The sequence below is a fragment of the Corvus hawaiiensis genome, chromosome 1, assembly GCF_020740725.1.
Source record: "Corvus hawaiiensis isolate bCorHaw1 chromosome 1, bCorHaw1.pri.cur, whole genome shotgun sequence".
In the NCBI taxonomy this organism is placed as follows: domain Eukaryota; kingdom Metazoa; phylum Chordata; class Aves; order Passeriformes; family Corvidae; genus Corvus; species Corvus hawaiiensis.
In genome coordinates, this window is record NC_063213.1 from 65,597,980 (window position 1) to 65,614,836 (window position 16,857).

The 16,857-nt window shown below is 42.8% G+C and overlaps 1 protein-coding gene across 9 annotated transcripts in view; it reads right to left on the reverse strand.

Annotated features, from left to right (window-relative positions):
* The window catches only part of PHACTR1 (phosphatase and actin regulator 1), a 307,511-nt gene that overhangs the window by 136,612 nt on the left and 154,042 nt on the right, over positions 1 to 16,857 (reverse strand). Inside the window, exon 1 of one of the 9 annotated variants that reach the window (XM_048308928.1) lies at positions 10,663 to 10,934. The exons of 6 other annotated variants lie outside the window; for them this stretch is intronic. In XM_048308928.1, coding sequence (XP_048164885.1) covers positions 10,663 to 10,915 — 253 coding nt within the window. In that variant the 5' untranslated portion in view covers positions 10,916 to 10,934. Of the gene's footprint in view, positions 1 to 10,021; positions 10,373 to 10,417; positions 10,565 to 10,662; positions 10,935 to 16,857 lie in introns of those variants that run through there. 2 more of the 9 variants (XM_048308936.1, XM_048308957.1) reach the window with 2 other exon arrangements.

Sequence of the window (16,857 nt, forward strand, 5' to 3'; positions counted from 1 at the left end):
TGGTGTATGGGTTCAAATAGCTTCCACTGTCCGTCCATCCATCCATCCATCCATCCATCCATCCATCCATCCATCCATCCACCCATCCATCCACATGTCTGTGCACTTACACTGCTGACTGTCCAGTCTGTGCATCTGAAGTTTTATCAGTGTTGACATTTTAAGCAGCTTGGAAAGTAAAATGGGAAAGATAAGATTCTATAAAGCACTACAGCAGCATGACACACATACTCTTTATATGAGTTCAATTTCAGATGATACAGAAGAAATAACATTTCTATTTATTTTATTTATTTACTTCCTTTACCAAAAGCAAGGTTGATAGAGTCTCCATGTTAAAAATAACACTGGAGCTGCACACATACAGTTTCAGATAGTATCAGAATATTGGAAATGTCAAAGTAACTGCACCCAGTGCATGGGTGAAGAGAGATAAAGGTGGTGCCATAATCCTTATGACATGGACATAGGGACCACGTCTACAGTCCATATAGATGTGAATATATGGATCATCAATACTTTGTAGAAACTTGCTAATACATAAGACTGTGGATGCAATAGACCACAGTGACATTTCCAGGCCAGGCTCATTGGTGAGAATGTAGTTAATGAGTATTCTAATTATTTATCCTAAGATCTCCAATACATTCAAGTCTGCTTACCAACATTTCTATCTGCTTATTCTTGAATCTGTATTAAAAGGATAACTAACACCAAGATAACACTAATTGTGTTGCAGCTGAACATCCCTTAGCCTACAACTGAAGACAAAAAATAGTTCTCAAAATTTCTAACAAAACTTAGACTCTCGTTTCTTGCAATGACTTGATAGTCTCAGTATTTCCATGATTACACTTCTGTGCTTCCAGAAGATTTAAAATACCAGTAGTCTCTGTTTTTTCAAACATATAATCAACTTCTCTTAGGAGGCAAGGTGAAATAAAAATCATTCTCTGCTACCTAAATCTCCCAAGATAAATTAAACAATTGGATCCATTTTAATTTTATTCCCTGCACTTCTATTGCACAAAGCCATTAGACTAATGGCCTGAAAGATGTCATGCAAAAGATGGCAGAGGGAAAGATCCTTCTCCTAAGTAGTCATAGGGGAGGGTGTCTACTGAACTGCAGCACTAAACTTGTCATCCTAGCCTTGGGCTACACAGCCCTGGGCAGGAGGAAGGAAAGGGAAGATTTGAAGTACGCCTTACATCCTTTTCAAAATGACCCAATCAATAGATATGCTGGGCTCTCCCTGCACAAGAGGCTGTACATCCTAAATTGCAACCCTTGGGATTCGGAGATTCAGTAAGTCACGGAGACTGAATACCTCTCCTGGTTAGGGGCAAAGAAATGGGCACAGCAGTAACAAACCAGGTTACGCAAACCAAGGACTTGGAGCCTGCAGGTCTCTCACCCCAGTTTATGTCCTGACTATCACACTACAAATCATAAATATGCAGAAACCTGCCCTCTTCTTCTCTTTGGACATTTTGGACACAATTTTATTTTTTTGGGGGGGGGCAGGGAGGGGAAGCATTGGGGAAGCCTGGGGAAATGTTTGTCTTTTGTTCCTGAGTCATATTTTCAAACCTTAAAAATTTCCACTGTCTGTGCAGAGGAAATATGCAGAGGCTGTCAGTCAGGTCTGGTCATCCTTACTTGTGGTTTCTCTCACTTGGGATGCAGAGCTTTCTTTCAGGAAGGAACACTGCTTGCCCATGAGATCTCTTTCAACAGCACAGCTTAATGTTGGCTGATGGGCACAGTGATTTTGGGCATGTTTCAGGAAGGGTAGCCTGCACATTACCAAGCCAGAATGCTATGTCTAGTGGTTCCAAAGAAGCTACAGCAGGTGATTTTATAGTGGCTGGTTTTATCTTTGATTTAAATTATACCATGTGCTCATTGTTTTTCAGAGCAACAGAAATAACTCATCTTTTGAATCTAAGAGTCTCATCCAAAGGCAAAGGCTCTGTTAGATTTGCCTCATCTTCAGTAGCTCGACCCAAAGCCAGAAAAGTCAGTGAGAGATGACAGGGACATGATCAAACATTATCTTATTCCTCTCCACCCAATCCTTTCTGAGACAAGCAGACTAAAAGCAACAGACCAGTGAAGATTCATGTCACTTCACAAGAGCAAAAAACCAGCAAGAGGACAGTTTTCCACCTCACAGGGATGGCAAGAACATCATTATTTTCTGAGAAGCGTGCAAATCAAAGTCACAAAGGAAAAACAGGGCCTCCAAGTGTGTCCCAACTTCACCCCTTTGCAGCTTTGCTGCATTCATCTAGATAATGGCAAACATCACAGTACCCTCCAGTTTCTAAGAAAGCCACTGAAACACACAGACAAAGCTGGCTTAACCACTGGACACTCTGGCGCTGCCCTTCAGTTACACCAGTCCCCTGATGCTGGGGTTTGGCTAATGGATTTGGGACGGTGTGTGAGACCTGGCGTGATCCATTAAAGAGACTACAAATACATCCAATTATCTTAGACATCCTGGCAGACTGTTGGCAAGATGGTACTGCATATACTTATACTGTGCTCTTGAAATTAAATTCTGGCTAATTGTGGGCTGAATAAGGTGCCAAGAACAAGAAGCCAAATTTGGTATTGTCTGATTACAAACAAGATCTTAGAGGATATAAAGGAATAGCTATGCATTTACTACCAGTCACTGAAATAGATCAAGGAACAAAATCTTACAATACAAAAATTGATGTAGAAAGCCTACCTCCTCTGCTGAGGGAGCAGCAATGAATGAAAATGTTATAAATACAACAGTATTTACAGGATAGGTTTTGCTCGTCAGTCAAGGAGCCCATAAACAAACTCTGCTGCTTTTAATGATATGATATATAAAGAAAAGAAAAGACAATGAAAAAGAGAAGAAAGGAAGGGACATCACATGGCGGAATACTGAGTCTTCTGATCTCTTCCCTACATACCCAGTATTTCAGGCAGTGACAACATTAATGAATGAAATTCCAATAATGGTTGTAAAGTGAAGTACTTCCATCTATCTCATTTTCTTCTAAAGAATTGCAAGTTTCAAAAAACTAAGAAGCCAAATGAGCAAATCAGCCTCTAAGAGGAACATCTCTGAGCAAGTAAGAGAAGAAGAAAAAAACCACAGAAATGGAATCCAGCAGCCCACCTGGGCAGGGACCAAAGAATAGAATAGGATATAGGGGTGGTGGATGTAAAAAAAAGACACAGAAAGCCAAACTTATTGAGCCAGGTTGGTATCAGGTGGTTTGAAGTGATCTGGTAATAAGAGTGCAACAAGAACATGTCCTTCCATGATCTATGCCACCATCGACATCTTGCCCCATTTTTATAAACTGCCGCCATATTTTACACATGGAAAATCTGTGGCCTTTTATGGCTTATCAAATAGTTCTGTATTATATTTCTGATGTATGTAACTTGATACAGAAGAATCAAAACCAGGCATATTAATCAAGATGGTAACAAATACTCAGAGCAGATCATTACTGTTAAATACAGGAAAACCACTGTATTGCTTTCATCATGCCTGATGGCATTTTATCTGATTTTTCGAAGTTCCCACAAGGAAATGATTTTTTATTGAGTGTTTGGTGTTGCCCCAGTCTTTGCATTCAAGAAGCTTACATATACAAAGACTTTAAACTTGGTTCTCAGGTAGAAATCAGGATGGTAAAATGCTATCGAAAGATGACAACTGAGTTACAGTATCAGAAAGGGCAGAAGACAATAAAAGGAGACAAAACTGAAACAGGCGAGCCGTCTGCTCTCTAAAGACCCGAAGAATTGAGGTGTCCTCTTATCCGTGTCATTATGTCAGCACTGTGTAATAAAAATGAGGGGGTGCTGAGCCATCATGATCAATTCCATCATCTTTGTTGGTTTTGTTCCTATGATGCCATGATGATTTTTTGCCTTTTCTTTTATATCCCTTTTATACCCTTTTACAACTTCTGTATTAGTGCTTTTTGCCTACATTCTTGGGCTTGTCTGTCAAGCTAAGAGACTAAACATTTTAGAAGCCTCATAGTTAGGGATCAGTGTGCCCCAGACACCAAGGTCCTCTCCAGAACACATTCTGTAAACTAAGATACAGCCATCGAGGAGAAGGTTCCTCAGGGAGGGGGGCTCACTCGAGCCTCTCACTGGAGAATCTTTGATAGATATGCTAATTAGTAAGACCTATAATGTTATACCAGATCTTTTGTGGGGTGTGCACTGCGATATGCATTTTGGCGGATTCCATCTGGATGTAGTGCACCTAAGGATCCTTAAAATAAATACCAAGGTAAAATCCCTTTTTCCCTTCTAACCATGTTTGACTCTTGATTTTAAGACCAGGAAAAGGCATCACCTAAAACTCCTCAAATCAATGACACAGATATACAGAATTCCCAAAAAAGGTGGCAAACATTTCCCCCGTAAGGACACAGGAGTTTTCACAGGAAAACAAAGAACTTAGTCATCTGCTTGCATAAGCTTGACCCAATCTTATGTACACTTTTTCTCCTCATACTATCTAATTTACCAAAGTGAAGACCTTGCTTACTGCCTCTATTTTCCCTACAGTTTCTGTCAATAATGTAAATGATATTGCAATTTTGGACAAGACATCTTCCAGGGCACTTCAAAGTAAGCCTGGAGCTCTGCTGGGTGACAGCCCATGGAAACTTGGTCGTGAATTTTGTAGTGCCAGCACAGTGACACCTGGAATGGTACACACTGGCTTATTTTGCTGCCAGCAGCTTTGGCTACGGGCAGTTTACCAGGATATGAGTTAGTCAGTACAGAGATGCACGTGAGCAGTTAATGATCTGCTCCAGGCTTGGTGATATTTCTTCAGCTTTATTTTGGGACATAAATGTCCCTTCCTTTTCTTTTTTTCAACTGCAGACTAGACAACTGAAAGAATTGCCAGTATTTAAGGAAAGCCTCACATATCACTGGTCAGCCATTTGCATTTGCTAGTCTTGGCAAATGCGTAAGCTGGGTGGATGCCATCTTACAGCCTAAATTGACCTTTATGTTCCCCTTCTCTTCTTCCCCATTCTCTTGCCTGCCCACAGGCTGTGCGCAGCCGAAGCAGCACTAACAGATCCGTTACTCTCCGATCTCAGGTCAAACCCACAGGTAACTGATGAGTTTTTGTTAGTCCCCAATGTGCAAGACAAAGTGACGGGAGCAGAGCTTTGCCCCCTCCTCTCCCTGGTAAAGGAAAGGTAAAGGATCATGTCCTGGCTGCCTTCGGATTTTGCCATCTGGAAGTTACCCTGACTAGGCATCACGCCTTCCTCCTGGAAGGCACATTTATTCTCAGCCTGCAAAACACCAAGGGCTTGTATCTTCCAGAGCAGAAAGTGATGCTGGTGGAAGCAAAGTGGGCGGCGCAGCTCACCAGCAACCTGTCAGGAAGTGGAGCATCTTTGCTTGATCTCATCAACTTTCTCTAGCATAGCCATATTCACCCAAGTCAAATAGTACAGAGTTCAACTGACAAAAATAAACCAGTTTTGTTCTATGATCTGTTCTGCAAAGGAGGCATATCTCACTCTGCAAGGAAAGCCCATGCCTCTCCCCCTCTGCCTCTTTCTTTGCAGTAACTATCCCTTAGGGACTAAAGACACACATTGCATAATTTTATCAGCTGTTCAAACCTCAAACATGATTTTCAGCTTCCCACACTTCACAACAAGACCAGGTACACTGGTTTTTTACCTACTTTTCCATTCTATATAGTCTAATTTTTTTACTCCAAAATATTTTACCATTTTTGACAGGTACCATTGTAGAAGACTGCAATGCTTCATAGCAACATACTGTGCTCACTCTGCAGATGGTAATGGAAGAGCAGTTACCATCTGAAATAATGTGAGAATTAGTGAAGTAAAACTTATTTCTATACACAGCTCTTCCAGGGCTTACAGTTTGTCTAGAAGATAACTATTTAATTTAGTAATTACTTTTGTGGGAAGCAATACAGTCACCTCAGAGACAATCTCTTAAGTGATGCTAAAGTAAATGTTCTCAAAGTTCCCAGTCAAAAGAAGTAAGTCTTCAGTTCGAGGTGGGAATCACACATGCATACACACACACACACGCACATGCACAAGCCCCCATACACAACCCTCCCCTTTTCTATTTGGAAAACATATTTATCTGGAAGCTCTAGAAGATGGGTAGTGGCAGGAAAACAAGTGTCGGAATTCCTACGGCAACAGTATCTCAGTCCACACTGATTTCCATGCATATATAAGATGTTAGAATAATTTCTGCTTAAATAGCAAAACCATGAAGTATAGGAGCACATAATAAATAGACTGAATATCAGTCTGTCTGAATGAAACCTTTCAGGTATGTCCATTCTTAATATTATTTGTACTTCCACTACACTTGAACCTAAAGACCCTAAAAATCTCGAGCCCCATAGTCCTTGGCACTAGGAATGGAAATGGGAAGAGACAGTCCTTTCCTCCCCCTCTCCACTAAAGGACTCATAATCTATTTACAAACCAGCAGGCAAGTGGAAGGAAATCCTACTATCTCCATTTTACAGACAAAGAGCTTGGGTACAGAGCAATACATGATGGACATGCCTAAAGTTGCCCAGAGATACTCTGCAGAGAACCCTTGAGCTGAGAACCCTCATCTGACAATGATAAAAAAATGCTTTGCTCTGTGAATTCCTTCTCTTGCAACACACTCTTAAGTAACTGCTTTCCACTTAAATTTTCTTGTCAGATCCTTTGCATAAAAATCAAAAGTATCCCACTTCAGTTGTTCCACTCACTCTTCCTGTTAGGTCATTTCTGGGTGTCTTTGAAGCCTCTACAGTTCTTTCCAGCCACACTAAAGTAGAGATGTGTCTAAACTATGTTCCAGAGCCAGGCTCAGACTTCAATAAGACACTGAGATTTGCAGTCCGTTTTCAGTATAAAATAAATAAAAACCAGACAAGTCTCTTCTTTCTCTACTTGTTTCCCTAACTACTACTCTCGTGTTCATCAGTCATGTCATCTGCTATGACCCAGCATTATCACAGCCCTCCCAGAGACCACCAAAATCAGCACACTGAGAAGTTCTCTGTATATAACAGGACATGTTTAGCATTGCAGTGGACCTTGATCTCTTGTAGTTCTAGCTCCTTCTGCTCTACAGGATTATCAGTCATTTCCCCACATTTATGTTCAGAAAGCATTTTCATTCCCCTTCATGCTCCTGGAACAACTTGTGTTGTCTCCTCAATTCTTGTCTGTTTTTTCTTGGGACTTTTGCAACTCTTCGCCATTCTGCTTCTCCCAACACCTTCCTCGCAGCCCTCAGCATTCAGAGCTCAGCCCTGATCGCTCTTGTATTCCTGGAGGTGACTCATACCTCTCTTCACTTGACCTCTCCCTCTCGGTTCAGTCCACCATGTCCGATTGCCTCTCTGGCATCCTGTCCTGAATATCTCATGGCCACACACCTCATTCTTCACTCACATACAGTTTCACTACTCCATTTTCAACACCCTTTCTGTTATTCTGTCACACAACCTTTTAGTATTGGTGTTTTTATAGACTCCTCTTGTTGTTTCTATTTTGCAACTAAAATAGCATTAAATACATCCATTCCTTTCAGTCCAATAGTTAAAGCATCTCCCATGTCCATCTTATTACTGTAGCCTCCTGCTTCTCTTTGAACTCTTCATTTCTTATTTTTTACCTCATCAAAATGCTGCATCCACATCAACTCCTTTTACCCTTACTTCAGTGAGCCCATCTGCATCTCCAAATTCCTTCACTGACTTCTCTCCAAATTACATGACCTCCCTTCCAAGATATTGTATGACTCAGTACCTGCTTCCATCTTTTCCTTCAGTTTCATGGCTAGTTCTTTTACTATTCTCCTAGTCATGACTTTTGCTAGATTTGGTGGTGGCTTTTTAAGGATTTCCCTTGGTTTCAGCATAAATTTCCCTTCTCCTAGAGTAGTAGTACAATGAAAATGCAGAGTAAGACGATGACTAGAATCCAGGACTCATAACTGGATTTGGAGGATATTTCAGCATTAAATCAATGTATCCCACTGATTTGCCTATGCCATAGGGACTGAATCCTAGTCTTTGTACACAGTTCCAACAAATACAATAGTTGCTCAGGTCACAGGACCCACACAGGACATTTGGGTACACTAGAGCAGCTACAGGCCTGCAAGACCATACATAAACTATATATAATTTGAATAGGAGGGTGGGGGTGCTCACATTGCAAAGCACTGTGCATTTCCCTTATAAAAAGTAGTAAATGGTCCCCTTCCAAAGAGCTCTTTAGGCTGTGCAACTGTGAGGACGCACGGACATCTTGAGATTCTGACAGGTTTCTCTGTATCTGAGTGTTCACAGATTTTTACTTGATCTGTCTGATATGATCATCACGTAATTTCAGTCCATTATATCATCCTTTCCCTCCAAACACCAAAAGGTCTGGAATAGGCATTCGTCAGAAAAAAAACCCCAGGCATTTTTCACTGCTGAAAAATGTGTCAGAGTCAAATCAGTGAGTGTGCCCAGGCAGCATAGCTGGGACGACAGTTTCTTTACTTTCTGAAAGAAACTCATAGCTGTGCATGCTGGTGGGAAAGAAAAGATTAAGGCTGTGCTGGTATTAGATACTTTTAAAATTATGATCTTAAAAGTCATTTGCATGAGGCAGAATGAAATCCTACCCCACAGAAAGAGGGGGCAAAACCAGACCGATGACATGCTCTGGAAGCCTGATGGCTGGGAGCCTCTCTGCTCTATTCTTTGCCTCTCTAGGGTTACTAGATTATCTCCTGCCAAGAGGCATACCCTGCCTGTGGAGTGTCTAATGGTTTGAAGATAAATAACCAAACATAGAAAAGGAAGCAAACTCCTTAAATGCAAACCTATTGGTCTGCCAAGAGGTACAAGCAACTGAAGTTATACATTCATATGTATCCATGCGTACACGCGTGCCTTAAAAAGGGAGGAAAGCATCTTCTTCTCTTACTGTGCTAAGATTTCAAGTACAAGGTTCAAAAAAAAACCACAGCAAAAGATGTTGATGCAATTGAGTTTTAGGTCAATTCAATTAATCTAGGAAAGCATATTTTTATAAATGGCTTCATTGCTTTTAAGGATACATAAACTACACTAATAGTGTAAAGTAACTACTACTGCTGGACATAGCCCTTCATTTAATATCTGTAGGGCTTGCTGTCACCAGCAGCACACAACAGGAAAGGAAACACTCAACAATTTACATAGCATCCATCAGATTCTTCCCTCAGCTGTAGTGGCATAAGCAGAAAGAGTGCTTAACCCACAGTGGATTTCCAGGCTTCTCACGCTATTTTCTCCTTTTTCACCAAAAGCAATTCTGTTCAGCTTTAGCTGCTTTTTAATCAAAGGAAACTATAATCACACTAGCAGGATGCTAATTCTGAAGAGACATTTAGCAAAACCACGGTTACTTCGTTAAACTGCAGACCTATGGTTGACAAAGAACCATGAGATCCCAAATGATATTTTGTTCTTTTGCAGAGAGCAAATGAAAGCAGAGTTGGTTAATTAAAATATTATTAATAATAGTAATAATACTAACCTTAATGACAAAAGCAGAAAAATGAAGTGCCAACAACTACTAAGAACCTCTGCTCAGAAAACGCTAACAATTTCATATTCACATTTATCACCAAAAAAAGTCTTTCCCTGACCTTCAGAAAATGAGATCTGTCTACCACATCAGTTAATAGGGAGTCCTAAGTCGAGTGCCTTCAGTCCTAAGTAGCATGCAAATCCTCACAGCAAAGCAAAGTAATACAACATTGAACAAGAATGTGGGGTAACATCTGTGAGGCTATTTTTTGCCTGAATGCTTGTATGCTGCTTGTAGTTCTCAGCTTCTCCTAATTGCTGACTTTGGCAAAATCCAAAGAATTTGTCATTGTTGCCTTCAAATATTTGCATTCCTAGAAACATGAAACATAAAAAGCATATACTTACCTGTAGCAACACCTGTGATTGATTACACCGTCACTCTCTGAATACCCTCTAGAGGTTTTGCTCAGTCCCGAAAGGAGAGGGGGAAGGGATGAGAACAGTTGTCTGAAGAGCACTATATTAATTCCAATAAAAATACAATTTCCCCCATGCATTTGACAGCACGATGAAAATCACACTAGCGGTATTCCTGATAAACCAGACCTTCCAGATATTCAGTTGAGTCAAGCAAACTCTATTGCAGCACGACAAGGAAAAAGTTGATGTATCAAGGCAAAAACCCCTAATCTAAAATTCATAGGAATGGGAACAAAACACAATCAATACAAACAGCAATTTCTATACCAACTGGGGGGAAAAGGGAACGGGAAACAAAAAGAGAAGAGTTGGTGCCTTAACTGTTAGCACAAAGCTTCTGTGGCAGACGAAGGGACCTGTCCCTTTTGGCATCTCCCTGATCGACAGGCTGAATCAATGCCCAGCGCATTCCTCCCGCGCTTCCTTTCCTCTTTCCCTGGGATCTGTGGAGGAGCAAGCCGAGCATCCCAGGCTCCGACGGGAGCGCACACATGTCCGCGCACCCCCCAAGCAAGCACACGCGCTCCCCTGCCTCGCTCCTACACCCACAGGATCTCAGCACTCACCGTCACGGGCTTCCTCCCCGCGACTGCAGTTGCTGCAAATGTGTTTGATCTCCTTGCCTATGTGATACTGTATCACAAACGAGACATTGTTGTTAGTGGTGGTGGTGGGCTCCTTCAGTGGCTTCATCCTCACTAGATAGAAAGCTTTCTTTTTAGGTTTCTCTCCACTCATGTCTGAAACCGAGCCCTGCCTGCAGCCAGCAGAAGGAAAAGCCAGCATCCCAGGCTGCCTGGCGTGCGTGCAGTCCGCCATCCGCTCTCGCTCGCCTCGGTGTTTAGCTGCCACACACAACAGGGATGAAGGGGAGGGCTGGGGGAGAGGGGGAGGCGGGAGGCAGAGCAGGCAGAAGCGCTGCCTGAGCCTTGCTGCCTGCCCTCTGCGACCCCGCTCCTTAACCAATCCCCCGGGCTGGGCTGGAGGATGCTCGGCGTGTCCCCGCTCCGAGCCTCTCCCTTAGCCGCGGGAGCCGGACACATTTGGCGGCATGGGAGAGCCTGGCACACCTTTGGCTACCTTGCTGCCTGCGAACACTCACGAGGCAGAGCCTCCCTTCGCTTCCCGCTCCAGCTGCGTCCCCTTCTCCCACGCCCTCCCCCGTTCCTGCAGGCCCCCGAGCGCCCCGGGCCGCGGCCCTGCGGGATGGCGGGCACAGCCCGGCTCTGCCAGCGCCGCCGTCCTCCGGCCTGGCGAACACGGCAACAGGGGCGGCAGCGCAGCCCGTCCCGCGGAATGAATGTACACACAAAGAACTGTCCGGCAGCGGGCTGCAAACCCTCCTCCCCGGCTCTCCATCGTCGGCTGCGGCGCAAGGGGCACAGGGCCACTCCGCTTCAGCTGCCCAGCAAAACCAAACCCCATCCGCTTTTCATTCTTGATTTTTCCCCCCTCCTTTGCTTCTTATAAAAGCCAGATAAAGTGCCTGGTCCGGCTCGTGCAGGGTTTAAGAGGGCAGCCATGGACAATGGCTGGTGACTTCGGCCCAAGAGCCCCTGCAGGGGCACTGCTTCTCCGCGGCAAAGGCTAACCCACAGTTTGTGACTGCTTATCTGGGCAATGAATTTCATTGTCTTCCTTGCCTCCTGCCCATAGTGCAGCTGCTCCAGAGTACAGCCTGATCATTCCAGGCTGCTCGCATTTCCAAAACTCCCCCAGCCTGAAAGGGATTATAATCCTCAGGCAGACACGCTGTCAATCCCTTGCTGTCCAGCTGCCCCCAAAATGCTGTGCGTTTTCACGGCATGGTAAACAACCCAAGCTGCCCAACCTGCCGAAGCAGCAATTCAGGACAGTGCCTGTGACATAGACAATGAGAGGAGTGGGGGTGAAGATGCTTGTTTCTTGCAGGTTCTAGGAAGGAAAGCCTGAAGAAGAGATGGTAACCTCAGCTATTCTGGCTGCTATTGCAGGAATGTGAGTACTGGTTCTTTAAATCTTCAACAAGCTATCAGTTTGGCAGACACTAAGCAGAGAGAGTGCAACTGGGGCAGATGAAACATGGCAAAGAATAACGCCATTCTCCTTATTTTTAGCCAAAGCTCTCACTCACTGTTAGAAGAAATCCACTCATTCTGCAATTCTTTACCATTTCCACATATTGTTGCCCCATGTTTTACTGCAACAGGAGGACTAAACAGCCTTGATTCTCTTCAACTACACATGAAACAGTCAGTGAGACATTTGCCTAAAGAAGACAGAGCAGAAACTTAGGGATTCAGTGCCATGGTTTTTCATTTTCTCAAGTTCACACATGCACACACACACACACACACACACACAGAGGCACACAGAAGATGCATACAATGAAACTGCTGACCTACTTGTTCTGCGTCATTCTGATGCAGGTCTGACTTCTCACCTGGCACTCCTGGGAGTTGAAACCAAATGCAAGGCTTTACTTTCCTCAGCAGAGTTCACAAGTCAGCCTAGGTGCTGTCAGATCTCACAGAAATATGGACTGAAGCACGCTTTCAGCAGAATTACGCTGTTCACCAAGCCACACAAGCATCCTACACACTGGGCTATGTATGTGGGTTTATGCTGAACAGAGTTGGTCACCTCAGGTGATGTATTGCCCTAAAGGACTTGATTTTGCATGTGTTGCTCATCTAAAATTCCTGCCCATTTCATATGAGTGGCAGGAGAACACAGAATGCAGAATTATTCCGGAATAAGCAGGTGAATTCCCCAAATGTGCATAGCGTGTAGTTCTGAGTTAATGCTCTGAAAAGCCATCCCTTTGAAGGCCTGATGCCAAGATACTATTTGCTATGTTACACATTTAGAAAGTAAAGGCTGAGAAGAGTTTGATTCCCCCAGCAGTCAGACAGCAGTTCAGACGTTCACAGTGGAATTCCCTCTAACTTATTCATTGCCTTTGAGAACACCTTCAGTTTGGTTGTGATTCAGAAAATAATTAGGTGAGCGGAAGACATGATCATAATTCACCTTCTGAACTTGCTTAGAGTTCACAGCTGTCACTGGTACTCAGTACTGCAGCATTATGGAAATGGGTCAGGAGAGGAAAGCACATTCAAATGTCAACTTCCCTGAGTCTGGGAGATATGATTGTTAATTAAAGGGAGGGTGAACTCAAAACTGGAATATCATATCTGTTGTCTCAGGGCAGTTTTGGGGTGTTGTGTCTCACCTGTCCTAAGAAAGAAAACTAGAGTTATACATTTAGAAGAGCTGAAGACCAGAAGAGCTGGTCTTGTAAGGCAAATGGTCTTGTAGTTCAGGAACTGGGTAAGAACTAGAACATGAAAAACTGGGTCAAGTCATCAGTCTTTTGCAGCCTCCCTCTGTGACCTCAGACAAGTTATTTACAATCTGTTGATAACTCAGTTCCTTGGCTGAAGAACAGGGATGTTGATGTTTCTGTTTTTCAGACAAATTTTACTGAAATCATAATCTAAGGTTCTCTGAAGGTGTTTGTATATCACAGAGAGAATACAAACAGACTTTTCAAATACAGAGACTTACTGTTTATAGCAAAATGAGAGGGGGAACAGGAGAAACATGTTCCATGAGGCTTAGCCCAAACAGTTCACTCACTCCAGACTTAGGTTTTTTATTCCACTTGACTTTATTTTGACAGTATTTATCCCTCCTCTTCTAACTTATTTCATTCTAAAGCCATAAAATTCAACTCGGATCTGAAAATAGTCTTCATATCCAAACACTGCATTTTTAATGACTCTGCTATTATCTCCTCACCCCAGACAACTTTTAGAGAGGGACAGAAGCAACTTCTTTCTCAGGCAGAGACTAGAAGATTATCACCTACATTCTAGTCCAGACTCACTCGTACTCCATTCTGTGAAAGAACCAGCAAATACTACCGGAATGGACCGAATTTTTAAAAGCAGATCCCAAGAGACTGCAGAAGCCCAGCTGCTCTGACATGTTTGTGGACGATTGGGAATTAACTGGTCCAGTGAGTAACACTGATTCCATGTGGGTAAGAACCCCAAATTATCATGGATTTTTTTACCTGCATTTTTGCTTGCAGGTGCTATGTATTTTGAATGCAAACAAGCCCTGAAGCCATCTGCTAGTATGTCTCCTGTAACATGCTCTTTGCTATAACATGCAAATTACCTTCATTCCTAAGAGCTACCTTACAGAGAATCTGAATTTGCCACAGCTCATAAAACAAAAATATGTTTAATTATGATCTGTTTAATTATGGTGAAAGCTGCCGCTGCTAATCAGTTCCAGGACAAATAATGTAAAATGAATGTACTACAGTAATCCTGGAGAAAAGGACTTGCTTTGCCTTGTTTTTAAAGATAAGTAAAAAAAAAGGTCTAATAACTCTTTCACTGCCTCAGTACACAGCTACAAACCTTGGCATATTTTTATTGCACAGTGGACAACAAAAAATCAATGAACAGGATGTCAGATAATTCATTATTTGACAGTGAATCAACAAACTTGCATCCTGTTCCCAGCCCACATTTGCTTCTTCTGTAAGACTGGGAAACTATTTGTACCTTCAGTTCTTTCCCCCCTGCAGCCTTTGCCATTAAGGAGAGTGCCAGTTCCATTGTCCATAAAGAAGAAATGAAAGCAGCATCCCCTTTAAACAGATGACTACTGAGATATTGGTTCTTACCTGCATCAAAATCTTTGAGGCTTGACAGTGTCATACCATTTTTTTCCCCCCTGGACCATGTCTTCCCATGTCACAGATCACTTGGCTAAGAGTCTTTTTTGGGACGCTGTGCCCTCAAAGAGCAGGCAAGTTTTCAGCTGCATTTTCCACACCAAAGAGAAGATTTCCTCTTACTGCTTTCTCCAAGCTGCAGCACTGTTCAAAATGCCAGTCAGGACATCCCTGAAGTGTGCCCTACAGCCCTCAGCTGAACAACATGGAGGTTTCTGTGTGGGCTGGACAGGCTCTCTCTTCCAGCACAAATAAGAGAAATTGTGTGGAAGCCTTTGATCCTTGTTTCTTCAATACAAATGTTGTCTTGGAGAGCTGTAGTGTTCCCCTGAAGAAGCCATGGCTAACAGAATGGCACTGTTCATATGAAAATGCTAGACAAATGCAAGTCTTAACAAGGCAGCATCACTTCTTCTCAGCCAGCTTAATCTTTCAAACCAAAACACCATGATTCATGTTTTACAGTCTATTTAGGCAGTGATGTTTTTACAGAGATGCCCCAGTACTTGGCACTTTTTCATAAATATTTTCTTTTCCTTCCTATTTCCTCTGCTCATGGTACTACACATCCCAGTGAGAATAAAAAAGAGATAAAGATAAATTAATTAATTACCAGCTGCTCTGGTGATTAATGCATACATCAATGTTGTACTACACATACCGATGCAAACTGATCAGCTTGGAGTAAAGAGGGAAATACGTACAATTTGATCCTGCAATACAGTAATCAGCCCCTAGCACAGTACTTCCTTTGGTAGCATCTTCAATTTACTATCAAAAAAATGCCCCCAAAACCACCTCAGGACAGCTGACATTTGCCAAAGGAGTTTGTTGACAGGCGGAGAATCTTTTGAGATGATGTGCACAACTCAAACCTGGCTACCCAAATATTTTCTGTTTGCCAGGCAGTTACTGCAGCTGGAGGACTCTGGTCCATGGCAGGGGCTCCGGGGTGCTAGGCTGACAGTATTTCTGCTTACTACATGGCACATCAGCAAAAATGGGAGGGCAAGGAGGAGGGAGAATCAGCCTGAGACTCCAGCAGGCCAAAATAGAATATGACCTTTTTAGTTTTGCAGCTATAAACACATTCTTAAGCAACAGTCCCAGCTACTCCTGGCAGTCTTCAGCCCAAGAGAGCCAGGTGATGAGTGCTGCACAAACAAAAGCAAACTGAAGGAAGAAGAAAGGAAAGAAAATGCCCCTCTCTGGTTTTCCTACATTCAGCAATAGTGCTGAAGCATCACACGTCTCATTCTTGCTCTACCTGCAGGGCTCTCCACATCCTCTGTACATGGTTTGCCATGATGGAGTCCTCTCCTTATTTAGGAGAAGCCCTACTTTATTTCAATGTGAGGCCATATGGTGTGATGAAAATGAACAGAAAAGGTTACACATAAAAAACATGTAATCTTAGGAACACCTGTTTGCTGCAAAAGTGAAGAACAGCTGATGGCAAAGGCCTTCTAAGGATAAAAAGGAAGATGTCATCCTATCTAGCAGGACAGATGGAAAGTTGCTGAGATGCCACTTGAATGCTCAAACATCTATGTGCAATTAATGCCCCAAAGCCTGATGAAGCTAATGGTAAACATCAGCGATGAACCAATGTGGGGTCTGGATTTCTAAAACAGCTGAGCAAGCAACCATTAGCATTAGATGATGCTGAGAAGAAGATAATCTTTATGCTGAAATTACAGGTGAAGCTCTTGCTGTTGCAGAGCTTACTGCAAGTCCTAGCACCAGAGCCATTAGTCACTACAGTCCTAACAAGGTCATTACCTCCCATCCTAGAAAATCCACTCTCAGTTTTTGCATCTAATTTTGATGTGGCGTGCTCTGCGGTTTTATGATCTGTTTGGAGCACGTTGCACATCCTGCATAACTTTCAGAGAAATGAAAACCTCTTTTGTCTTGACAATAGACACAGGATAGAGCAGAAGCATGAACTGGGACTTGGTAGCACCCCTGCATGATCTAAACTGAGAGTTTGATATAGTTGCCATCTTGAAGTTAACAAAAAGTG